The sequence below is a fragment of the Prionailurus bengalensis genome, chromosome C1 (assembly GCF_016509475.1).
Source record: "Prionailurus bengalensis isolate Pbe53 chromosome C1, Fcat_Pben_1.1_paternal_pri, whole genome shotgun sequence".
Lineage (NCBI taxonomy): Eukaryota > Metazoa > Chordata > Mammalia > Carnivora > Felidae > Prionailurus > Prionailurus bengalensis.
In genome coordinates, this window is record NC_057345.1 from 6,821,633 (window position 1) to 6,845,422 (window position 23,790).

At 57.5% G+C, this 23,790-nt stretch overlaps 2 protein-coding genes across 7 annotated transcripts in view; one reads left to right on the plus strand and one right to left on the minus strand.

Annotated features, from left to right (window-relative positions):
* PIK3CD (phosphatidylinositol-4,5-bisphosphate 3-kinase catalytic subunit delta) overlaps positions 1-23,225 on the plus strand; it is a 56,866-nt gene extending 33,641 nt beyond the window's left edge. For 2 of the 3 annotated variants that reach the window (XM_043578482.1, XM_043578481.1), the window contains exons 3-24: positions 8,326-8,498; positions 10,744-10,972; positions 11,293-11,522; positions 11,966-12,145; positions 12,417-12,566; positions 13,009-13,098; positions 14,188-14,409; positions 15,046-15,142; positions 15,232-15,362; positions 15,853-15,903; positions 15,972-16,139; positions 16,236-16,357; positions 16,520-16,663; positions 16,756-16,855; positions 17,003-17,181; positions 17,272-17,384; positions 17,537-17,615; positions 18,193-18,360; positions 18,978-19,101; positions 19,232-19,377; positions 19,558-19,690; positions 20,401-23,225. In XM_043578482.1, the coding sequence (XP_043434417.1) occupies positions 8,358-8,498; positions 10,744-10,972; positions 11,293-11,522; positions 11,966-12,145; positions 12,417-12,566; positions 13,009-13,098; positions 14,188-14,409; positions 15,046-15,142; positions 15,232-15,362; positions 15,853-15,903; positions 15,972-16,139; positions 16,236-16,357; positions 16,520-16,663; positions 16,756-16,855; positions 17,003-17,181; positions 17,272-17,384; positions 17,537-17,615; positions 18,193-18,360; positions 18,978-19,101; positions 19,232-19,377; positions 19,558-19,690; positions 20,401-20,538 (3,135 nt within the window). In that variant the 5' untranslated portion in view covers positions 8,326-8,357 and the 3' untranslated portion in view covers positions 20,539-23,225. The remainder of the gene's footprint in view (positions 1-8,325; positions 8,499-10,743; positions 10,973-11,292; positions 11,523-11,965; positions 12,146-12,416; positions 12,567-13,008; positions 13,099-14,187; positions 14,410-15,045; positions 15,143-15,231; positions 15,363-15,852; positions 15,904-15,971; positions 16,140-16,235; positions 16,358-16,519; positions 16,664-16,755; positions 16,856-17,002; positions 17,182-17,271; positions 17,385-17,536; positions 17,616-18,192; positions 18,361-18,977; positions 19,102-19,231; positions 19,378-19,557; positions 19,691-20,400) is intronic. The other variant, XM_043578484.1, reaches the window with a different exon arrangement.
* Positions 22,135-23,790, minus strand: part of CLSTN1 (calsyntenin 1) — an 87,149-nt gene continuing 85,493 nt past the window's right edge. For all 4 annotated transcript variants that reach the window (XM_043578486.1, XM_043578485.1, XM_043578488.1 and 1 more), the window contains one exon: positions 22,135-23,678. In XM_043578486.1, the coding sequence (XP_043434421.1) occupies positions 23,481-23,678 (198 nt within the window). In that variant the 3' untranslated portion in view covers positions 22,135-23,480. The remainder of the gene's footprint in view (positions 23,679-23,790) is intronic.

Below are 23,790 nucleotides of genomic sequence, written 5' to 3' on the forward strand. Positions count from 1 at the left end.
GAGAGAGACAGAGCATGAACGGGGGAGGGGCAGAGAGAGAGAGGGAGACACAGAATCGGAAACAGGCTCCAGGCTCTGAGCCATCAGCCCAGAGCCCGACGCGGGGCTCGAACTCCCGGACCGCGAGATCGTGACCCGGCTGAAGTCGGACACTTAACCGACTGCGCCACCCAGGCGCCCCTAGAAAGCTCTTTTAAGACAAACACCCAGGAGCTCCACTGGGAAGCGGGGCCTCTGGGTAAAGCCCCTTTGGAGTTTGCCTCTGAAGTGTCCTCTCTCCACATAAGTTAGGCAGCAGGAGAAACAGCCATTTCATTCTCCACAGGAGAGAGTCTGGGAACCAGAACACTTATTAGAAGGACTATTTAGAGGCTGAAAAGTACCTGAAAATAAGCCCGGGTCAGCACAACCAGACTCTGCTCTGTTCAGCTTGATGCAGAAGGCCAGCCCCTGTGGCTCCCTGTCCCTTGTCAGGGTGACTGCTGGTCTCCTTACCTCCCAGCCGGGGTTGATGGTAGGCATCGGACAATGTGTGTAACCACCTTCTAGACGTTTCTGAGACGCCTCTTGAGCTCTTTGGCTTGTAACCTTCCTAGAGTTAAATGTTTTGTCCCAGAGTTAAAAGAAAGGAGCACCTCTCTCTCCGGACAGAATCCTAGCAATGACCCCGGGGGACCCTTAGACACTCAGTCTAGCGCAGCATGCGAAGGAAAGGAAGGTACGCGGCGGGTCTTGGCCCGGGCGGCCTCAGGGAGGAGGGCGTTTATGTCTCGGATAAAGCAGGATACAACTTCCCTTCTCCCTGCGGCTGGTCCCCTGCCCAGAGCCTGCTGAGAGTGACTCATGTGTTCCCTGGGGAAGCAGCTCCCGGGGGCATGTGACACGGGCACCAAAAAGCCTGGCTTTACGTTGACCAGGGCTGGGCAGCGCCACCTGCTCTGAGCGGCGGGCACATTTGCCACGACTGCCGGAAAGACGCGGAGCCCTGCCACACCCGGGAGGCACAGGGCGGCTCACAGCCGTAACTAACATGCAATTTCAAACGTGCAACTCCAAAGGAAAGGAGCGGGAGTCCGGCCCAGGATGGGGGGCTAGGAGGTGGGCCACCACCCCGTTCCCAGTCTGGAGGAAGCACCATGACCCTGGCACACTGCCTCCCCCGCTCGCCCTCCTCTCTTAGAAATAAGTGGGGGCCCTCGTAGCACGCCCTGCTGCGGGCTGAGAAGGACGGTGGCGCTTTTATGCAATCTTGGGGGAAACTCCCTTGGTGTCCGCTCAGGACGCAGAAGGTCAGACCCCTCAGACCTTCGCAGCGGGAGAGACGGCTTCAACCTTGGGCCGCGGAGGGTGCGTCTAGCTGGGCACGTCTCAGAACCGCCGGTGGGGGGGATGGTGCGCTGCCGTGGCCGAGACCCTCTGCCTTCCGCAGCCGTTCTGGGCACTGCGCTGGCCGGAAGCGGGTAGGTGAAAGGGACTGAGCGCCCTGTTGGACGTTTTTCTTTGATCTTTTATTAACGAGTCAGATGTGCACCGAGAAGTCGGCCACTAGAGTCTGGCTGACTGATTACTCACGGCTCATCTTTGGTGGAAGCCACTCTAGTGCCTTGAAGGCGGGCCCGGCCCTCGCCTACCTGCTGTCTCCCGGCCGTCTCATACGCCTCAGTGTGTAGCCCGCTGACCCCAAATTATGCCTTGAGAGCCCCAAAGACCTCTCCCCTAAGCTCCACGCCGGGGCGTGCTCCTTGGCTGTCTCCTTGGGGGTTTTCACCGACAAGAGTCCATATGTCTGAAATGGACATCTCGCCGTTTCATTGCCCCCAGATCTGTTTCTCCCCCACGCTTGCCCGTCCAGTGTATTTCCACCACCCCTCCAGTGTCCCAAGCCCGCACCTGGCTGTCATCCTTGCTCCATCCCCCGCGACCCTATCTCATCGGCCCGAGCTCCTACATAGATCTTGAGGGGCACCCGGCGGGCTCAGTCAGTTGAGCGTCTGCCTCTTGATTTCAGCTCGGGTCATGATCTCAGGGTTCGTGGGTTCGAGCCCCACACTGGGGTCTGTGCCGATAGTGTGGAGCCTGCTTGGGATTCTCTCTCTCCTTCTCTCTCTGCCCCTCTCCTGCTCATTTTTTTTTTCTCTCTCTCTCTCTCTCCAAATAAACTTTCAACAATAGTTGAAAAAATAGATCTTGATGCCCTGCCTTTCTCATCACCGGGGGCACGAACCTCCGTACCTCCCCATGCGCACACTTGCTTCTTTCCAGTTCTTTCACCCTGGGGCTGAGGCATCATTTTGGATGCAAATGGGATCCCCTGGCTCCTTTGCTGAGACCGCCCATCACTCTTTGCGTGACACCCAGGCATCTCCCCTGTAAAGGCTCCACAGGACTTGGTCCCTCCTGACCTCTTCAACCTGTCTTATCCCGTGGCCTCCCCTCCCTGCTCCACTCATGTGCTCCAGCGGCAGTGGCCTGCCTCCCATCCTCCCTGGACGCAGTCTGGTTCTCTGCTCTGGGGTCCTCTCCTCGGAGGGGTTTTCCCGGCCTCCCTACAGAGTTCTCCATCACATCGCCATTTGGAGCACTGCCTTCACTGTGTTGGTATAGCGTGTGGTCTGCGATGTGCTTGGGTATTAATGTCTCCCCAGCTGGAGTGTAAGCTTCTCCACCACCATCTTCCAGCACCTCGCACGACTCCTGGAACTTAATAAATACTCCTTGAGACTCATAACATCTCAGACTGAGCCATATGTACAAAATAGCAAATCCAGTAATCCACGAGTGCCAATTATTTCCATGAGATGAAGTGACCAACGATAATTGAGAACTCCTGCATTCAGATCCAGGAAATTAGCCGGGAGAACCCGGCTTACTGTGGGAAGTATCTAGAACTTACTGTGGGAAGTATCATGGGCAGCCAATGAACTCAGCGATACGACCGCCGAAGCACTTCCTCGGGGGGAAGGGCTGAGAGGCTCTCAGACTAAACAATGGGAGTCTGGTACCCAGAAAATTCTTCGGCAGTTGGCCCGTCAGGCCCCGCCCGCAGCATCTTGTTTTCTCAGAGTACCAAAGTTTGGCAAGAGTCTAAAAACCGTGTCATAGGGAGAACAGTCAGAGGTCCTGAGGCCACCATCCAGCAGCAATAGCCATCAGATGACAACCCCGTGTGCCTCTAGATGGCACTACAAAGATCAGGGTTGGCTCTTAGAGGCAGGCCAGTTTCCAAGGAAAGAACTTGCTAAACACCAGACCCTTCCTAAAACGGAACACGCAGCTGGGAGTGACAAAAAAAAAGAGAAAGAAACACAAAAACAAAAAACTCAAACTGCTCTAAGTTAAAAACAAGAACAAAACCAAAAAAAGCAGGTAGGGGGCAGGGGGAGTTTTTGGCTGAGAGAACTGAAAAGTCCAGGAGTGGAGTCTGGCTTCAGGCATGTCTCCATCCAGGAACCCAAGGACGCCTTCAGGACCTGCTTGTACTCTCTCTCCACGCCGAGCTCTGCTCTCCTCCACGGTCGTCTTTCCTCAGACCGCCCCCACCAAGGGCAGCGAGAGGTGGTCACCAGCAGCCCTGGATGGATATTCTTTCCCGCTACCCCAGGTGGAAATACCCAAAGAAGTCCAACGTCAAAACCCACTGGGCTGACTTGACATTCACATGCTCATCCTGGAATCACTGTAGACAGTGATTGGCTGGGCCTGAGCCCCCTTCCTGGTTCCAGTCCAACCCCTGTGGCCTGGTGGGTCTCAGGCCACGGGAGCGGCCAGGAATGAAGTCAAGCCATCTGAACCGCTGGGACTGAGGGTGTGTGGGGTTTGTGAAAGTCCCCAGCTCCCAGGTGAAGAAACTGAAAACTGCCAGTACCCAGAAGTTCCTCGTACCCCTTTCTCCTGGGGCGCCTGCCCTCCTTCTGGGGGTAGCCCCTGTCTCTTCTTCTGCCAACGTAGATTAGCTCTGCCTGTGTTTGTTCTCCGTGGAGTTGGAACCATGAGCACATATTCTTTTGTGCCTGACTTCTTTTGTTCAGCTTTATGTTTATGAGATTCACTTATACTGTTGTGTGTATTTGTAGACCGTGCATTCTCATGGCTCTGGAACATGCCGTTGGGAGAAGATACCGTAATTTATTTTTCCATTATACTGCTGATACGCACTTGGGAACGTTCCAGTTTGGGGCCATTACAAAGAGCAATGCTGTAGACACTCTTGTTCGTGTCTCTTGGTGCGCGTGTACTCGTGTTTCTGGCGAGCGGACACCTACGGCGCAATTAATTGCTGGCTCACAAGGCACACGGGTGCTCAGCCTTAGTAGACACTGCCAAGAGTAGAGACTTCGCCAAAGTGGTTGTACCAGCTTGCGTTCTTGGAGCAGCGCGAAAGCCCCTGGATTAGTCGGTATCTTTGTCGCGTACGTTTGCAGAGAGAGGTGTCAGCTTCATAGAGAGTTCGGGCTTGTTAGCAGCTGCCTGTGGGTCCTGGGCCCACAAAGAGAGGGAGGATTCCTGCTGCCTCCTGTCCCACCTCTGGCATTTGGTTATGCCCCGCCCGCACCCTCCTGTTCTTCCTTTCTCAGGGATGAGCTTTTTTTTTTTTTTTTTTTTTAAATTTTTTTTTTTTCAACATTTTATTTATTTTGGGGACAGAGAGAGACAGAGCATGAACGGGGGAGGGGCAGAGAGAGAGGGAGACACGGAATCGGAAACAGGCTCCAGGCTCCGAGCCATCAGCCCAGAGCCCGACGCGGGGCTCGAACTCCCGGACCGCGAGATCGTGACCTGGCTGAGGTCGGACGCTTAACCGACTGCGCCACCCAGGCGCCCCAGGGATGAGCTTTTTAAGAGCGAGTTTTCCCTTGCATCCCGCACGGGTGAGTGTAGTCGAAGCCTCCATTTCTATAGCGCTAAGGGGCAGAGGAGCCGAGGCGCCTTGGTCTCCGAGCACCCTCCCGTTGGCTGGAGTCCCGAGGAGCTCAGGCCACATGTGCTCATCTCGACCTCAGGATCGAGTGGCCACGGGTTCCCCTGGCTTCCTGAGCGTGGCCACAGGACAGTTAGCATTGTTAAGTGGATTCTCCAGGATTTTTGACTGTCCCCCACATTTTGAATTAAAAAGAAAGCCTTTGGCCTGGTCATTCTCAGAAAGAGGAACCCAAGTAGGATGTGGTTTTACAATCAGAGGAAGTGGATCCCAGCAGTGGTTACAGGGTGATGTGCCCACGTGCTGCAGCTCCGAGCAGATTCAGCACCAGCCGTTCTGGGAGGGGGAGTCCTGGGCCCAAATGGCAGAGCCCAAGAGAATCTTTCTCTTAAACTAAATTCCTTTCAATTATTTTTTTGGATGTTTGTTTATTTTTGAGCGAGAGCGACAGAGCACGAACGGGGGAGGGGCAGAGAGAGAGGGAGACACGGAATCCGAAGCAGGCTCCAGGCTCCGAGCTGTCTGCGCGGAGCCCGACGCGGGGCTCGAACCCACAAACCGCGAGATCATGACCCGAGCCGAAGTCGGACGCTTAACTGACTGAGCCACCCAGGAACCCCATTTTTCAATTACTTTTAAAAGTCATCGAAATCTAGGAGGATGTGACCTTCGGGCAGGGAAATATTTTTCTAAAGAATAAAAATCATAAAACACAAAGGAAAATATTTGACCACATCAACACTGCAAACTTTTGCTCACCAAAAAGACACTAAAAACGGAGTGAAAAGATGACCTGGACCAAAAGAAGACATTTCCAACTCCTTTAATCAACAAAGGAACTGAATCCAGAGTATATAAAAGAAACCCTGTCAACCAATAAGAAAAAGACAACCCCACAGAAAAAAAACGGGCAAAAGTTAAAAGCAGGCTATTTGCAGAGGATACAGGGAAATGCAAATTAAAACAACCAAAGAGCATTCTGTGACCATCAGGTTGGCGGAAATGAGTAAATGTGATGACCCCAAGGGCTGATGAAGGAATGGAAGTAAGCAGCAGACCGTGGTGGTGGTGCCATTGCCAACGGGCCCCTACGTTAGTAAAGTTCAAGGTGTTTGGCTCTCTAGGTTATTGTCATGATGTGACAGTTCCACTCTGAGGTGTATATATATATATATATATACACACACACACACACATACCCTGGACCTGTGCTGTCCAACTAGGCAGCCCCCAGCTGCACGTAGCCCTGGAGCACTTGAAATGTGAAGAGTGATGGGGCATCTGGGTGGCTCAGTCCGTTAAGCATCCGACTTCGGCTCAGGTCATGATCTCGCAGTTTGTGAGTTCAAGCCCCGCATCGGGCTCTGCGCCGACAGCTCGGAGCCTGGAGCCTGCTTCGGGATCATGTGTCTCCCTCTGTCTCTGCCCCTCCCCCACTCGGGTTCTGTCTGTCTCTCTCTCTCTCTCTCTCTCTCTCTCTCTCAAAAATAAACAAACATTAAAAAAATGTGAAGGGTGATGGAGGAACGGAATTTCTAAACAATTCGTTTAATTTTAATTCATTCAGATCTAAGAAATGGATACTCCACTCATTTCTTGGAAACCTTTTATCTGCAACAACTTGAGTCTCTGAACCTACTTTTTTAGCTGTAAATGGCATGAAATCCACATATAGATGAGGTATTTCTGATGGAAATCTAGTGCCCAAATTGCAATGTGCTGTAAGTGTAAAATATACACCAGGTTTCAAAGACTTAATACCAAAAAAAAAAAAGTGTAAAATATCTCATTAGTAATTCTTTTTTTTGTGATGACGTTTTGAAGTGACTATAGTTTGGATATATTGGGTTCCATAAAATATATCACTAAACTTAACTTTATCTTTTTACTTAAAAAATTTTTTTTTAATTTTTTTTTTTAATTTTTTTTTCAACGTTTATTTATTTTGGGGACAGAGAGAGACAGAGCATGAACGGGGGAGGGGCAGAGAGAGAGAGGGAGACACAGAATCGGAAACAGGCTCCAGGCTCTGAGCCATCAGCCCAGAGCCTGACGCGGGGCTCGAACTCCCGGACCGCGAGATCGTGACCTGGCTGAAGTCGGACGCTTAACCGACTGCGCCACCCAGGCGCCCCTTTTTTAATTTTTTAAAAAATATTTATTTATTTTTCAGAGAGAGAGAGAGAGAGAGAGAGAGAGTGAGCGAGCAAACAGGAGACAGGCAGTGAGAGACATGGAATCCAAAGCAGGCTCCAGGCTCTGAGCCATCAGCACAGAGCCTGACACGGGGCTTGAACTCACAAACTGCAAGATCATGACCTGAGCTGAAGTCGGACGCTTAACCGACTGCGCCACCCAGGCGCCCTATTTTTTTACTTTTTTTTAATGTGGCTGCTGGCAGTTTTGACATTACCCGGGTGGTTCCCGTTGTATTTCTCTTGGATACCACTCACCCAGACTCTACATATACACAAAGTGAGGTGTATAACGATATGCATTGTAGCATTGTTTGTAATAACCAAAAAGAGTGGAAACAAACCCTGAGGTTCATCGACAGGGGACGGGGTAAATAAATTGTGGTTTATATACACAGTGAATACCACAGGGGTTCCGGTGAATGAACTTGAGCTACACGTATCAGTGTGGATAAACCTAACTGACAGAATGTTGACTGGCAGAGAGATTGCAGAAGACCCGCCATTCATAGAAAGTTCGAAAGCATGCACAGATATTAGCAATTTTTCATGGATACCTATTAATGTAATAAGAATATAAAAACATGCACGGAAATTATAACCAGCCAGAATGCAGGTAGTGATGACCTGGAGCAGGGGAGATACAAGATCTTTAACTGTGTCTGCAGCATTTTGTTACTGAAGAGTGGGTATGACTGGGGGCGTTTGGTATGACTGAGATATTTCAACAAATTGTTTGATGGCCAAAGCCATTTTTAAACCACTTGGTTTCCGGTTAGAAAGTCTCAAAGAACTGCAGCCCCTGGTCCTTCTTGAGTCCTGGGTTGTCTGACCAGGGACCCTGCCATCCCCCGTTTCTGCCAGCTGGTGGCTGTGGCCGGGTCTCCCACTTGTGCGTGTGTTCCTGAGAAAAAATGATTTGGAACGGGTCTGTTGGTGTCTTGAGTTTGGGCCACTGCGGTGAGGGATGCAGACAGAGCGAGTGCCCACCTGTGATGACGGATGAGATGGGGTCTGGGGACAGTAGGAGCCACAAGCCACCCCAGGCAGGACGAAGTCCAGAGGGAGGCGAGCTTTGGGCGCCCACGGGAGGGACTCCTTCCTGAACATCCCACTGCCAAAGGTCCTGACAATCTGTTTTCCAAAGGATCCCTTCAAAGGATTCATCCAGCACCCTTAGGGTGCCTCATTTTGCCTTCTCTTCCTTTTCAGGACAGCTGGTGTCTTTGGAGTGAAAAAACAGGATGCCCCCTGGGGTTGACTGCCCCATGGAATTCTGGACCAAGGAGGAGAATCAGAGTGTGGCAGTTGACTTCCTGCTGCCCACAGGGGTCTATCTGAACTTCCCTGTGTCCCGGAATGCCAACCTCAGCACCATCAAGAAGGTACGATCCTGGGCGCCTTGGGTGGCTCGGTTGGTTGAGCATCTGACTTCGGCTCAGGTCACGATCTCATGGTTTGTGAGTTCGAGCCCCGCGTCAGGCTCTGTGCTGACAGCTCGGAGCCTGGAGCCTGCTTCAGATTCTGTGTCTCCCTCTCTCTCTGTCCCTCCCCCGCTCCCACTCTGTCTGTCTCTCTCATAAAATGAATAAACATTAAAAAATAATAATAAACGCTTACAGTTAGTGCCCAGCTAGCATTTTGAGTTCAGCTTCCCCCTTTATCAGTGCACGATTACACTCACCAGATTCCAGTGAGAGCTTCAGGGTGTGGTTCCCATGGTGGCCTTTCCTTCTGTCCATGACTGTGCCATCATTTTTCGGAACCACACCCCATCCAAGGCCACTTAAAAGAGTCTTATCTGTCTTCTCTCTTTAGAGCTGTCATCTCAGTAAACATCATCTTTGGAAATAGTTTTTAGTTTTCGTTGAATAATTGTCCGGGTGGATTACTGAGTCAAAGGGTTAGACATCTGGAAAGTATTTGGTAGATGTTGTCTTGTGATCTTTCAAAGGGCTTATCCCACTTACCAAGTGTGGGATTTAATGGGTCACGTCAGAGAGCAAGACCTCAGCTCAGAATTTTAAAAGCTATACTTGGGAGTTGAACACACACAAAAAGGGAAAGAAGCAAGGGATCATCTTGGAATTTTTGTTTGGTTTTTGTTTCTCAATCTCCCCTTCCTGGGAGGTTCCTTTAAAAATTAAAAAAAAAAATTTTTTTTTGTTTTCCATTTCAAAAGTAATATGGACACATTGATTTAGGAAAACGGGAAAAAAACAGAAAAAGGAAAAAAGTCACCTGTGATCCAGCCCTTGTGAGACAACCACAGTTAACAGTTTGGCTGCTTCCTGTTTTCTTTTCTGTGGAGTGTTGCTTTTTGTGATAATTCTGATTACGGACTTTGAGATCTCTTTTTTTTTTTCTGAGTTAACATTATAACATCTTTTTCATGTGAGTTAACTTTATGTAAATTTCACTTGAAGGGTAATCTTATCTTTCTGAACCAGGCATGCGAGCTACTACAATTCCCACACTGCAGAAATGCAATGTGCTGCACACACCCCCCGATTTGACTTCAGTTCCTTCATACTTTTTATACCAGACGCCAGAGAGTAAATATTCTCGGCTTTGCTGGCCATCTGATATTTGTCGCAAGCACTCAACTCTGCCAACGGAGGCCCAGAAGCAGCCCCAGACAATATGTAAATGAGTGGGCGTGGCTGTCTTCTAATAACTTGGGAGCAGACCGGGTTTTGCCTGCAAACCAGTCACTTTTGTCAAATCCTGGTCTATACTAATTACTCTGTTTATTAGAGTTGTGGTTTTTGTTTTTTTTTTTTAAGAGAGGGAGAGAGAGCACAAGCTCAGGAGAGGGGCAGAGGGAGAGAGAGAGAATCTTAAGTAGGCTCCATACCCAGCACAGAGCCCAACTTGGGACTGGAAATTACTACCGTGAGATCAAGACCTGAGCGGAAATCTGGAGCTTAACTGACTGAGCCACCCAGGTGCCCCTATTAGAGTTGTTTTTATGGACATGGGCTTGAATTAGATCTGCTGCTCTATACGTTGGGGTTTTTTGTTTTTTGTTTTTCCCACCCACCGTGTGTCTTGTGTCCTTAGATTCTGGGTCATGTCCCTGTACCAACCCCTTTGTGCTGATGGACCATAATTATCCGTCCCCCGTGGAAGAAAAATAGGGCTCCTTTCCCATCTTCTCTGTGACTCAGTGGTGAACAGTTTTGCAGTAAAGCTTGACTATTAGATGGCTCTCTCAGGGGACCCTGGGGACACCTTGCCCTGAGGCCACACACTGACCGCCTTAGCTGAACACAGCCCATGGAGGGTTTTATGGCTCTCTCAAGTTGTTTGCCTTTTCTGAATTAGCTGCCAACATTTAGAAATCAGGGTGATGAACCCCAGGACTGTTAGCTGGAGGTCATGTCTGGCTGGACGTCTCTCAAGGGTAACATACAGGGGGGACTGTGGACAGGACTTTAGCGAATACCAGGCACCTTCCACAGAAGGGCAGTGATGGTGACCCATGGGGTCAGTGCTCCAGGGGTCTGGGGAGGGCAGGGTCATGCAGGGGAGGGACACACCGACTGAGGTCAGCCTCCAGCCACCTCCCGGCTCCCCGTGGCCCCGCTCACTTTGGTCGGAGGGGCTGACCGGCCACTGTCCCCTCAGGTGTTGTGGCACCGCGCCCAGTATGAGCCACTCTTCCACATGCTCAGCGACCCTGAGGCCTACGTGTTCACCTGCGTCAACCAGACCGCGGAGCAGCAGGAGCTGGAGGACGAGCAGCGGCGACTGTGTGACATCCAGCCCTTCCTGCCGGTGCTGCGCCTGGTGGCCCGAGAGGGTGACAGGGTGAAGAAGCTTGTCAACTCACAGATCAGCCTCCTCATCGGCAAAGGTGCCCCGCGTGCGGGTGGGCCCTCCCCTCCCTGCCCGGCCCCGCCCCCCGTGTGCCTTGGGCCCTCCTGGCCCCGCCCCTGCCCCGCCCCGCCCCCCCCACCGTGTCCCTGCCCCGCCTCCCCTCCCGCCCCCCTCGTTCACTGCCCCCTTCCCGCCCTGCCCCGCCCCGCCCCGCCGTGTGCGACGGGCCCTCCCGACCCCGTCCCTGCCCGGCCCCCGTGAGTGGTGGGCCCTTCCCGCCCCGCCCCCGTGTGCGGTGGGCCCTCTTGGCCCCGCCCCTCCCCGTCCCCTGGCTGACCCAGCCTCCCCACGTCTCAGGCCTCCACGAGTTCGACTCCTTGCGGGACCCCGAGGTGAATGACTTTCGCACCAAGATGCGCCAGTTCTGCGAGGAGGCGGCCGCCCGCCGGCAGCAGCTGGGCTGGGAGGCCTGGCTGCAGTACAGCTTCCCCCTGCAGCTGGAGCCCTCGGCCCGGAGCTGGGGGGCCGGCACCCTGCGGGTCCCCAACCGGGCCCTCCTCGTCAACGTCAAGTTTGAGGGCAGCGAGGTGAGCCCGCGGTTCCTGCCGGGGACGCCGGGGCCCGTTTGCTGCGTCCAGGCTGCTGTGTCCAAGGGGGGGTGCTTCCCCGTGACACTTCCCAGTCCTCCGCCCACCGCCCCAAATCCACTCTCCTCCCAGTGGCGCCCGGTGGTACTTGTGGGCATCCATGCATGCGAGGATCTCGGCCAAATGTCCCACCCGGCAAGTCGGATGAGAGGCAGAATGACCAAATGGCCTTGGTCACTGGTCCACTCATTCGTTCAATAAGTATTTCTTGGGTGTCAGCCACGTGCCTGCATCAGACTCTGCCCTCGGAGCTCGCGCTGGGGGGGAGGGGGCACCTATTACAAATAGGCAACCACGCCCTCTGGGTCCCAGAGTCCATGCGCCACCCCCTCTGCCCCCCTCCCAAGGGTGGAGGGCTGACCCTCCCTCCCCTCCCCCCCCAGGAGAGCTTCACCTTCCAGGTGTCCAGCAAGGATGTGCCCCTGGCACTGATGGCCTGTGCCCTCCGGAAGAAGGCCACGGTGTTCCGGCAGCCGCTGCTGGAGCGGCCTGAGGACTACACCCTGCAGGTGAACGGGAAGCACGAGTACCTCTACGGCAGCTACCCCCTCTGCCAGTTCCAGGTGAGGGCGATGGCTGGGAAGGGCCCTGGGCCCCCCTTGAACATGAGGAGCCAGGCCTCCGGGGGTCCTGGCGAGAGCGTCCCCTTGCTGGGCTTGCCCGCCTCATGAGCCCAAGGAGGGCTCTGTCTTCAGGAAGCGGGTGGGGGCAGGAGAGTCCTCAGGAGGGGCCTGGCAGGCCTGGGGTAGGCGGTGGTCAGCATCGGGGAGCCCCCCGGGTCGGGGAACGCTTGGGGCTGCCCCGTCGGCCGCTCACTCTGTGCCCCCGTCTCAGTACATCTGCAGCTGCTTGCACAGCGGGCTGACCCCCCACCTGACCATGGTGCACTCTTCTTCCATCCTCGCCATGCGGGATGAGCAGAGCAACCCTGCCCCCCAAGTCCAAAAACCACGCACCAAACCGCCCCCCATTCCCATGAAGAAGGTGAGCCGGTGCCTTCCGCTTCCCCTCCCCTCCATCCCTTCCTCCCACCTGTTGGCCGGCCCCGGAGCCTCGTGGCCACGCCGCGGGCTGGCGGCCGGCCCAGGACGCCTCATCTCAGGCTCCTTGGTTGGTCAGTGGCGACAGCTGGGCCTTGAGCTTGGCCGGCCCAAACTACACCAGTGTGCTGGGTGGGGGGCGGGGGGCCGCCCGAGCTTTCCTGGGGCAGGGCTCAGGGGTCCCGGCGCACCTGCACGGCAGGTTTTCTGGTAAAGGCAAGTGGGTACTTGAGCCTTGCCACAAACCGGCGACACTCTCAGCCCACCTCTGAGTGGCCACGGGCCTTGCCAGGGGTCAGGGGCGCTAGCCACCAGAGCCTCCCCTGGATTCCTCTGCTTTGACAGCCCTGCTTCTCCCCCCCCCCCCCCCCTCCACCCCGTCCCAGCCTTCTTCCTTGTCCCTGTGGTCCCTGGAGCAGCCTTTCTGCGTGGAGCTGATCCAGGGTAGCAAAGTGAATGCGGATGAGCGGATGAAGGTAGGGGGCTTCTGGGGGGAGGGGGGATGTTTTCTGCACAAACAAGGTGGCTGTGGTCTAGAGGGGTGGTGGAGGAAGAAGGGGGGGGGTCACATGAAAGCCACCTGACCACATTACCCAGCATCCCTGCCTGGGGTGGTTGTGAGCCGCTTCAAAACAGGAAGAGGGGAGGGGAGCAGGCCGGCCGGCCAGAGAGGCTAATTCGTAGAAACCAGGCCCAGTGAGTTCTGGGTATTTGACTTTGGTAGAAGTGGTGGGCCCAGGCCCGGCCCAGGGATGTGGGAAGCACAGAGTCTGGGAGGTGACAGGTGCCGAAGAGGAGCGGCTCCAGCTGGGCCCTGGGGCCTTGGGACTCCCTGGGGACACTTGGGAGGTGTGTGGAGCACGGGCGGGGACCCCTGGGGGCCACGCCCACTTCTGGGCCGTTCACACACCCCATCTCCCTCAGTCCTCAGGATAGGATAGCCTGCCAGGTGTCTGTTTTACTGTCCCATTTGCTGGACATTACAGCTGGGTCCGCAGAGGTCGAGTCTCTTTGTGGAACACTTTTTGTTGGGGTAATTTCGCAAACAGGGCAGGTCTGGGGTTCCCGGATGGAACCCTGGAGCATCGGAGGGAAGCAGCTTTCTGGCTGGGCCGGAGGGCTGTCAGGGTAGAGCTGGAGGAGCCAGGGTCGGCGTGTTCAGGTGGCATTAAACATTCCCCTCCTCCTGGGGCTCGCACAATTCTGAGCCGTGGAGGTAGGCTTGGGCATTAGAACTAGAAGGGCCCCTGGAGTTCCCAAGCCCCAGTGGGGAAACTGAGGCCCAGAGCAGGGAAGTGCCATGACTTGGGGTCCCACAGAGGCATGGGGAGCCCATGCACAGCCCGTGGTGCCCTTCCCTTCACCCTGTGGCCCCTTGAACCTCTCAGGCATTCGGCCGCCCCTCTTCTGTGCCACTTTCTTCCACATGGAAAGTGGGATTCAGACCCATGTGAAATGTGGACATTTCGGGAGCTCTGAGCCTTAGGTGGTGGTGGGGGGAGAACCTGGGAGCGGGGAGAGGCTGGGTCTCTGCCACCTGTCACCTGCGCCTGCACCTTCCCCAGCTGGTGGTGCAGGCCGGGCTCTTCCATGGCAACGAGACGCTGTGCAAGACGGTGTCCAGCTCGGAGGTGAGCGTGTGCTCAGAGCCCGTGTGGAAGCAGCGGCTAGAGTTTGACATCAACGTCTGCGACCTGCCTCGCATGGCTCGTCTCTGCTTTGCACTTTACGCCGTGATCGAGAAGGCCAAGAAGGCTCGGTCCACCAAGAAGAAGTCCAAGAAGGCGGTGGGTGGGGCTGGCTGGGAGGCTGGGGCCAGGCCTCTGGGAGCCAGCCCACTGTGGGTCACTCCCCCTTATCCACTCAGAGCAGGAACGCACCTTGGGGATGGGGGGGGGGGAGTCCCGGGAGGGCTGGCCGACCCAACCTCCCCGCCCCTCCCGCACTGGCCGCCACCCCTGCTATGTGAGGGCTCTGGGTTCCAGGGCTCATGAGCATGGTGACTCGGAATATCTGGGCCTAAGCCTTCGGTCCTGGTGGGAACCCGGAGGCGGCTCCCTGGGGTAGGAGGACGGACGCACTGTCCTCACCGGGAGCAAGAGTGGCCTGAGTCAGCGGCCAGCAGGGAAGGCACGGTGGTTGAGCACTGAGTCACCAGGGCCCGGGATGTGACTGGCCACTGAGCCACGCTGACTTACCCATAGCTGAGCTGGGCCAGCCTTCTGGGGCCGGTGTGGTTCGTTTGGGGGTTTCTCAAGAAGCCAGGAGCAGAGATGCGACTGGGAGTGGAAGGGAGCCAGGAGGCGGCTGACCTTGCTGGCTTCCTCACAGGGAGTCTGGGTGAGGGCGGGGAAGGCGGCCTGGAGGCTACACCCATCCTGCAGATGAACAGATGGCCCTGACCTGCCCGTGGTCTTTCCCAGGACTGCCCCATCGCCTGGGCCAACCTCATGCTGTTTGACTACAAGGACCAGCTCAAGACCGGTGAATGCTGCCTGTACATGTGGCCGTCCGCACCAGGTCTGCCCCGGCGGGAGGGAGGGACCCTGGGGCGTGGGCTCCCGGCCGGTGGCGTTCCTCGTGCAACTCCCATCCATCCCTGTGTCCAGACGAGAAGGGGGAGCTGCTGAACCCCGCGGGAACAGTGCGGAGTAACCCCAACACGGAGAGCGCTGCTGCCCTAGTCATCTGCCTCCCTGAGGTGTCCGCCTACCCTGTGTACTACCCAGCCCTGGACAAGGTCAGCCCCCTCGCCAACCGGGCCTGGCGGGACCCACCCTCCCCAGAGGCTGTGGGGCTAAAGATGACCTTTCCTGACCCTGCCTCTGGGGATCCCCAGAGCATGGTGCCCCCCCTGGCCCCCCGCACCCCCCCCCACCATCCCCTAAGTGGCTCAGGGCCAGGGCTTGGTCACCACACACATTTGGGGACCTGCTTGACTCTCTAGAATCCTAACCCCCTAAAGCAGGTGGGGAGCAGTGGTTCTCAGTCAGGGCCGCTTTGTTCCCCAGGGGGTTGGGGCCACGTCCAAAGACACGTTTGGTTGTCACAGCTACTGGGAGAGATGCTCCTGGCATCCGGGGGCCGGAGGCCGGGGGTGCTGTGCGCAGGGCAGCTCCCAGTGCCCAGGCGTTGATGCTCCCCTTCCCCGGAGCCGCCCCTCCCCCCCCCCCTCCCCCAGGGCTGGCCCAGGCCCCGGGGCTCCGCTGAGACGGGACCGCTCATTGCAGATTCTGGAGCTGGGGCGGCACGGGGAGCACGGGCGCTTCAGCGAGGAGGAGGTGAGCTGGGGGCCGCGGGCGGTGGGGCGCCTGGCCTGGCCGCAGCTCACCCGGCCTGCACCCCTCAGCAGCTGCAGCTGCGGGAAATCCTGGAGCGGCGGGGGTCCGGGGAGCTGTACGAGCACGAGAAAGACCTGGTGTGGAAGATGCGGCACGAGGTCCAGGAGCGCTTCCCGGAGGCGCTGGCCCGCCTGCTGCTGGTCACCAAGTGGAACAAGCACGAGGATGTGGCCCAGGTGGGCGGGGGGGCGGGGCCGGGGGCGGGGTCTCCGCCGCGGGGCCCCCCGACTTGACCTCCTGCCCAGCCGCACCTTGACCACCCGCACCCCCAGATGCTCTACCTGCTGTGCTCCTGGCCGGACCTGCCCGTCCTGAGCGCCCTGGAGCTGCTGGACTTCAGCTTCCCCGACCGCCACGTGGGCTCCTTCGCCATCAAGTCTCTGCGGAAACTGACGTGAGTCCCGCGGGCTCCCCGCCCGCCCCTCGGAAGCGGAAGCGCGGTTTTGTCCCCGCCTCCTGGCGGCGGAGCCGGGGCGCCTCCCCCCCCCCCCCCCCCCAAGAGGACTGAGCCCTGCCTGGGGTCTGCTCAGGTGAGGCCGGCCTCCCTCCTCTGCAGGGACGACGAGCTTTTCCAGTACCTGCTGCAGCTGGTGCAGGTCCTCAAGTACGAGTCCTACCTGGACTGCGAGCTGACCAAGTTCCTGCTGGACCGGGCCCTGTCCAACCGCAAGATCGGCCACTTCCTTTTCTGGCACCTCCGGTACTGGACCCGCCGGACCTGGGGAGGCGGGGCCCCTGGCCGTTCCCACCTTGCCCGCCCGGCGCGGCTCAGCCGTCCCCTCCTTCCTCCAGCTCCGAGATGCACGTGCCCTCCGTGGCGCTGCGCTTCGGCCTCATCATGGAAGCCTACTGCAGGGGCAGCACCCACCACATGAAGGTGCTGATGAGGCAGGTGAGGCTCGGCCCGGAGTGCCTGCCCTGGGTGGGGCCCTGTGTCAGGGCAGGCTCGGCCCCTTCAGAGCCCCCCAGGCCGGGCTGAGGCTCGGAGCCTGTCCCCCCGGCCTTCCCACGCTGCCCTCCTCTTGTGTCTCCCCGCCAGGGCGAGGCGCTGAGCAAACTGAAGGCCCTGAACGACTTTGTCAAGGTGAGCTCCCAGAAGACCACCCGGCCCCAGACCAAGGAGCTGATGCACCTGTGCATGCGCCAGGAGACCTACCTGGAGGCCCTCTCCAACCTGCAGTCCCCGCTGGACCCCAGCACCCTGCTGGCCGAAGTCTGGTGAGCCCCGAGCCCCTTCCACGGCCTCCTCCCCCTGCCCCGCCGGGCGCCCCGCGGGGGGGCCCATGCCGACTGCTTTCTGGCCCGCAGCGTGGAACAGTGCACCTTCATGGATTCCAAGATGAAGCCCCTGTGGGTCATATACAGCAACGAGGAGGCGGGCAGTGACAGCAGTGTGGGCATCATCTTTAAGAACGGGGACGGTGAGCGGGGCGGGCCCCGGACACGCGCTGCGCGGCCCTCCCGGGGAAGGGGGGGCGGGCTGAGGGGACGGGGGGGGCCTGGGGCTGGGCGCGGCTGGGAGTGGGGAGCCCACCAGAAGCTCGTGCTTTTCCTTCCGGGGACGGCTGCACAGACCTCCGCCAGGACATGCTGACTCTGCAGATGATCCAGCTCATGGACGTTCTGTGGAAGCAGGAGGGATTGGACCTGAGGTGAGAGGCCCTCCTGGCGTCCATCTTCGGACTTGCCCCACGCCTAGGACCCCTGTCCCTTTGGAGGAGTCCTCTGTCAAAGCCGACGCTGACACCTCTGCGGGCAAAGGGGCCGTTCTCAGAGCAGAGACCAGTTTGAAGTCAGGGCCGAGGGAGGCGATGAGGCCGCGGAGTGAGGGCGCAGAAGGCCCGGCCGGGCGCTCGGCGTCTGTCTTACTCCATTGTTTCCTTTGCTCCACGCTCCCTGGCTTCCTGCCCCGTCTTGGGAAGCAGTGACATCTTCTTCTAAACCATCTGGATTTCTCTCTGAGCAAACACGAGCTCAGCTGAGGCGCTGACTTTTCCTCTCTGCATCTTGAGAGCTGGCGTTGACCTCTCCAAGGAGCCCTCCCCTAGAGTTCCAGGCGTCAAGGACGCCTCCCGCACACCTTTCTCCTCCCTTTCAGCAACCCCGCTGGCGTCTCCTGTGGCCGTTTTGGCTGTCTTGAGCTCCTCGGGCTAGAGGGGGGCGGTTCACACTGCCCCAGGGACAGCCCTTGACCATGGCATTTCCCTGCCCCTCCTCCCTCCTGGCTAGGATGACCCCCTATGGCTGCCTCTCCACGGGGGACCGCACAGGCCTCATCGAGGTGGTGCTTCACTCAGACACCATCGCCAACATCCAGCTGAACAAAAGCAACATGGCAGCCACGGCTGCCTTCAACAAGGATGCCCTGCTCAACTGGCTCAAGTCCAAGAACCCTGGGTAGGTTCTGGGCCCTGGGGACAGACACCCTTTCCAAGAGGAGTGTGGGAGTCAAAGGTGAGGGGAAGGGCCCGTGACAGTCTCCATGACTTCTTGGCTCGGCCGAGGACCAGGTCTGCTCCGTGTCGGGGTGGGTCAGGTCTCTGTTCCCCCAAGGATCAGTTAGCTATTGTCCTGTAACGACCACACTCATCTTAGGCATGTAAAACCACCACGGGTTATTACGGGCCCACAAATTGCAGCTGGACCTGGCCGAGCTGAGTGGTTCTTGGGCTGGAATCATTCATGTAACCGTTACCCTCTGGTCGCTTGACCGTGGTCGCTTGACCGGCCTGGATGGCCCCAGTCACGTACGTGTCTCCACGTGCTCTCCCCTCAGTGAGTAGACCAGCCTGGGCTTCCTTCCATGGCAATAGGTAGGTTCAAGCGCTACAAGGTGTGTGAAGGCCGAGGCTCTGGGACGAGTCCAACAGGGCCTCCTCCGTGTCCCATTGGTCCAAGCAAGTCGTAAGGCCAGATTCAAGGAGAGGGGACGCAGACCCGACCTCTTGGTAGCAGCTGTTGCAAAACGGCACGGCCATGGGTTTCAACACCCCTCCCCACCGACACACACACAGGGAAGCCTTGGATCGAGCCATTGAGGAGTTTACCCTCTCCTGCGCGGGTTACTGTGTGGCCACTTACGTGTTGGGCATCGGTGATCGGCACAGTGACAACATCATGATCCGCGAGAATGGGCAGGTAGGGGCCACGTGGGCAGCACCTGTCACCCCCCCAGCCTACCCCTCCGCCCCCCACCCCCCACCCCGCAACCCGACACCAAGGCACTCACTCTCCTCTCTGACGATGGCTTCTCCTTCCCTTTTCTCAGCTGTTCCACATTGATTTTGGCCACTTTCTGGGGAATTTCAAGACCAAGTTTGGAATCAACCGTGAGCGCGTCCCATTCATCCTCACGTACGACTTTGTGCACGTGATCCAGCAGGGGAAAACGAATAACAGTGAGAAATTTGAAAGGTGAGGGTGCTCGGGGGTCCCAGGCCGGCCGGGTGCAGGGCCGGGTCCTGTAGGAAGAGGCCGGGGTGTTGGGGCCTCAGAGGGAGCGGGGGCTGTTTCCAGGGCGAGAGCAGCGTGGGAAAGGCCGTGAGGACCCAGAGCCCTGCCTTCCCCCTCCCTCTGCTCCCCCCCGCCCCCCAGGTTCCGTGGCTACTGTGAGCGAGCCTATACCATCCTGCGGCGCCACGGGCCTCTGTTCCTTCACCTCTTCGCCCTGATGCGGGCCGCCGGCCTGCCTGAGCTCAGCTGCTCCAAAGACATCCAGTATCTCAAGGTAAATGCCAGGGCAGGGCCCTGCCAGGCAGAGCGGGCGGCCCCCAACTCCCCAAGGCCTCTGCCTCTTCTGAGCATTGCGGCCTGGGGGGCCCTGAGCTCAGTGGACCCCGCAGGGCACTCCCGGTGTGGGTCCTTCGCGCCACCCACAAGCCAGCAGCAGGGGGCCGGTGGGGTCAGCCCGGTTCCATTGCAGGAGCGTCGGGACCTCCCTGGGTCCACCGTCTGGTCCTTCACAGGCTGTAGTGGTTCCGCTTGTACCAGACGGCTGAAATAGATTCCCTCCCTCGACGATGAAAAATGCCTTTCCTTCCCACGTCTTTTCAGTTTGGGAGAAGCTGGGGGTCAGAGGGGGGCCGGCCTCAAGCGCCTCTTTGGTGCCCGGTTCATGCAGAATGAAGCTGCATGGGGCAAGTCCTCCTTTCCTCCTCCTGGGGCTAATTCCCACCGCAGAAGGCGAGCCTACCTGTCCACCCCGGAGGCTTTTGGGGCGGGGGGGGGCGGCGGGTCACAGCTTCCTGGCTGCAGCTGGCATCCTACTTTGAGGGTGGGTCAGGAGGCCCGTCTCGGCTTGGGATCAGAACAGAGTCCTTCCCAAGGGGGGCGTCGGCCTCTGTCTCCGGATTCCCCTCCCGCAGGGTGGCGGGGTCTGCCTGCCGTAACGAGCCCCCCTAATGGCTGGAGCTCACTGCTCTGATGATCTTCCCTCAGGACTCTCTGGCCTTGGGAAAGACAGAGGAGGAGGCTCTAAAGCACTTCCGAGTGAAGTTCAACGAAGCCCTCCGGGAGAGCTGGAAGACCAAAGTGAACTGGCTGGCCCACAACGTGTCCAAAGACAACAGGCAGTAGTAGCAAGCTTCTGGAGGCCCCTGGGCCTGGAGGGAGCAGACTGCCGGCCTGGGGAACCAGGCACCCTCAGGCATCCTCTGGGGCCCCGAGAGCCTGAACCGCACCCCACGGGAAGGAACCTACATGATTGCCTTTTGTTTACACTGGTTATTTATTTATGACTTGAAACATTTCAGGAACTCGACAGCCATAAACGGAAATGCATCCTTCGTGCAGGGGAGGGGCGTCCTCAGCCAGAGCCCCCGGGCTTTGGTGAGAAGACAGAGTCGGGCACTTCAGAGGCCGCACCTCACTAAGGACTGTAACCCCGAGTCTTCCAGCTGGTGAATCGGGACCCGGCAGAGACTGCTCTCCCCTCCGGGAAGCCTGCCTTCCTCCCAGGCTCCCGCCGGGCTGCCCGGGGCTTGGCCCCTGGCAGTTACCTGGTGCCCACTTCTCCGTTCACCCCCTCCACCTTCGTGCTCTCCACGGGCTGAGCGCGGGGCAGCTCCCAGAGGAAGTCTGGGTACCCTCTAGAATCAGGGATGCTTGCTTTCCACTTTTAAAGTGACTCTTGGGTACGGGAAACCCTCTCCTCTGCTGTAAAGCGGTTTTGTTTGCGGGTAAGGAAAAAAAAAACAAAAAACAAAAAAACACCCCAACTACTTACGGACCCTCTGTGGCTCAGAACAGCCTCCGCCCCCATAAAGTATATATGCTGGTCCTCAAGACATTAAAAAGATCTGAGCTGGATTTAGCTCAACCTGTCACGGATCGAGGCAAAAGCAGGTCAGAGTACTTTGCCCTGACCTGCCTCGCAAAGCAGGTTTTAAGGCCGGACCTGATCTCCAGAACTCTCTGCTTTGAGGAATCAGGTACCAGAAACCTGAGGTCTTTGGCGGAATCTTTTTCTACTTAGCTCGAAGCAGTTCAGGCTTAGCCTTAGGGGGATCCGAGGAGCTCTAGAAACACCAGGTTCCCGGGCCTCTCCCCAGCCGTCTGAAGACATCTCTGGAGAGGGGACTAGAAATCCGGGCTTCTAGAAGCCCACGGGTGATCTTTATGTGTTGGGAGGCCTCACGAGGCCGGGCAGAGTCAGGCGCAGCTGCCCTGTGGACAGGTACGGGAGCTTCAAGAAAAAGCCCACCGCCTTCTTCGGTCAGTTAGCAGAAGCCACGCGGTGTGGTTCATATGCAGAACACCACCGACCACACTCTCGTTCCCAACTAAGTGTGGAGGTCATCTGGTCCACCTTGCCAGTCCAGAAACAGGAACAGCCGAGTGTACGTCTATATGTTATTTATTGAAACGCGTCTGTGTGCTTCCTGGCGTTCTGGTTCCGGTACACAGCCTGGGTGCTTGGCGAGGAGAGTATTTTCTATTTTTGTTTTGTGTGTGTGTGTGTGTGTGTGTGTGTTTTAGTCTTTTCATGTTTCTGTATGGGGAAGGGGAGTTCAACACAACTGATGGGGGGTGAAGACCACCGCTCTGTGAAGCCTTCACGTGAGAGGTAACAGCCTACGGAAAGAAATAAAAGCTTTTTTATGTTGTGTTCTCCGGTCAAAAACCAAGCCAGAGAATGCAGGGTTAGAACAAAACCAGGACGAGACCTGAACGCGCGCTCCTACTGGAGTTAGAACCAGCACTTTATTGTAGCGGGTACACTTTCTGACCTCATCAATATACACATCTACAAAGTGACACCACGCGGAGTCCGCATTAGCATCTACCATTGTCTACACAGAGCAGCTACAGCGACAGGACGTGAGGGGCGGCCACACACGACGCAGGACGGCCGCAGTGTCCTTGCAACTAGCAGTTATAATCACAGAACAGTATTCAAAATTATTTTCCCCCAGGTTTAGAAATCTAAAATTTTACATGTAAATTAAAAACAAAGTGCTGTCGGGGTTTGAGCTCATGACTTGTCCTCTCCTTTTCCATCCCCCACGGGCCCCAGAAGCAGGGCCCCTCACTCCTGGGGAGCGGAGTTTGCCTCCGGAGCCGTCGGGGGGAAAGCTAGCGCTCGGCCTTCGGGCCAGAGCGCGTCTGTCCTTGGACGTTCTGGGTCCGGACCACTCAGGCCTGTTCTGTCTCCGCACCAAGTGGCCAGACGCTTTGTGCCATCGGCGTGCACACTCCCCGGCAGGGCAACAGACATCTAGTAGGCGTGAACCCAAAGCTGCACACGAGGAGTCCAGCTTCCTGTGCAAGGAGCTGCCGGTCCTCAGAGGAGTGTGTGAAAGAGGCCAGGGACCCCAGCTCCCCACCCCTCTGCCGGATCAGAAATGGGTAGAATCCCAAAGGAAAGACCTGGCCGTTTCCAGCCTCCGAGAGGGGTCTCCGATCCGGTCCCCTGCCGCTGAGCAGTGCTGGGAAGTCCGTGCCCCTTAACTGCCTGGCCGCCCGCCGAGGGTGTGCACTGAGAGGGGCCCGAGCGGGGCAGGCCCGCTCTCCTCCGGGGTGGGGGTGGGGCCGGAGCCCACGGGGTCTCTCCCGTGTTTCAAGCTTCACTTTGCATGCCAGTCCTGGGTCATACTAGCACGGAGGACACGAGGAATCCCAATTTATTTACAAAATATTAAAAAGTCAGTTCATCATCTACATATTAACCCCCATTCTGCCATTTTATACATGCACTAGTTTGGAAAAAATAAAGACTTTAAAAAAAAAAAAAAGGATTACGAGGCGGGAGGGGGCAATTTTAACCCTTTGTCAACGAGTCCAGCGATCGCAGCTTTTCTGGAGGCGCGAGGTGGGGGGGGGCCGCACAGAGCGAGCCGCGGGGAGCTCAGAGCGATCTGGGCGGAGGGCGGGGCGACAGCGAGCACAGGCGGGTGGTCAGCGATGGAGAGGGTCTGCAGACCTACTGGCCGGAATGACTTTGTACACCGTGGACCCTTGGGGCTGGGGCAGCAGAGTCTCCTGAAGCGGAAGGAGGGGCGGCGGGGGCGGCCCAGGGCTCAGTAGCTCAGGGTGGAGTCGTCCCACTCCAGCTGCTGCTGCCGGTTCGCGCTCTGCTGGTCCCCGTGCTCCCCCTCCTCCTCCTCGCTGCTTTCCGACTCGGCGCTGGTGATGTCATCCTCCTCCTCCCCGGCTTCGCTCTCCTCCTCCTCTTCCTCCTCCTCCTCCTCCTCGCTGCTGTGCTGGTCCTCGTACGTCTGACAGAGAGACGGCACGTGAGCCCCTGCGCACGACCCCAGTGTCCAGTGCCGCTCACCCTCTGGGAGTCACGGACGAAGGGGACGCCCGACAGGTCACCTCACCCGAGAC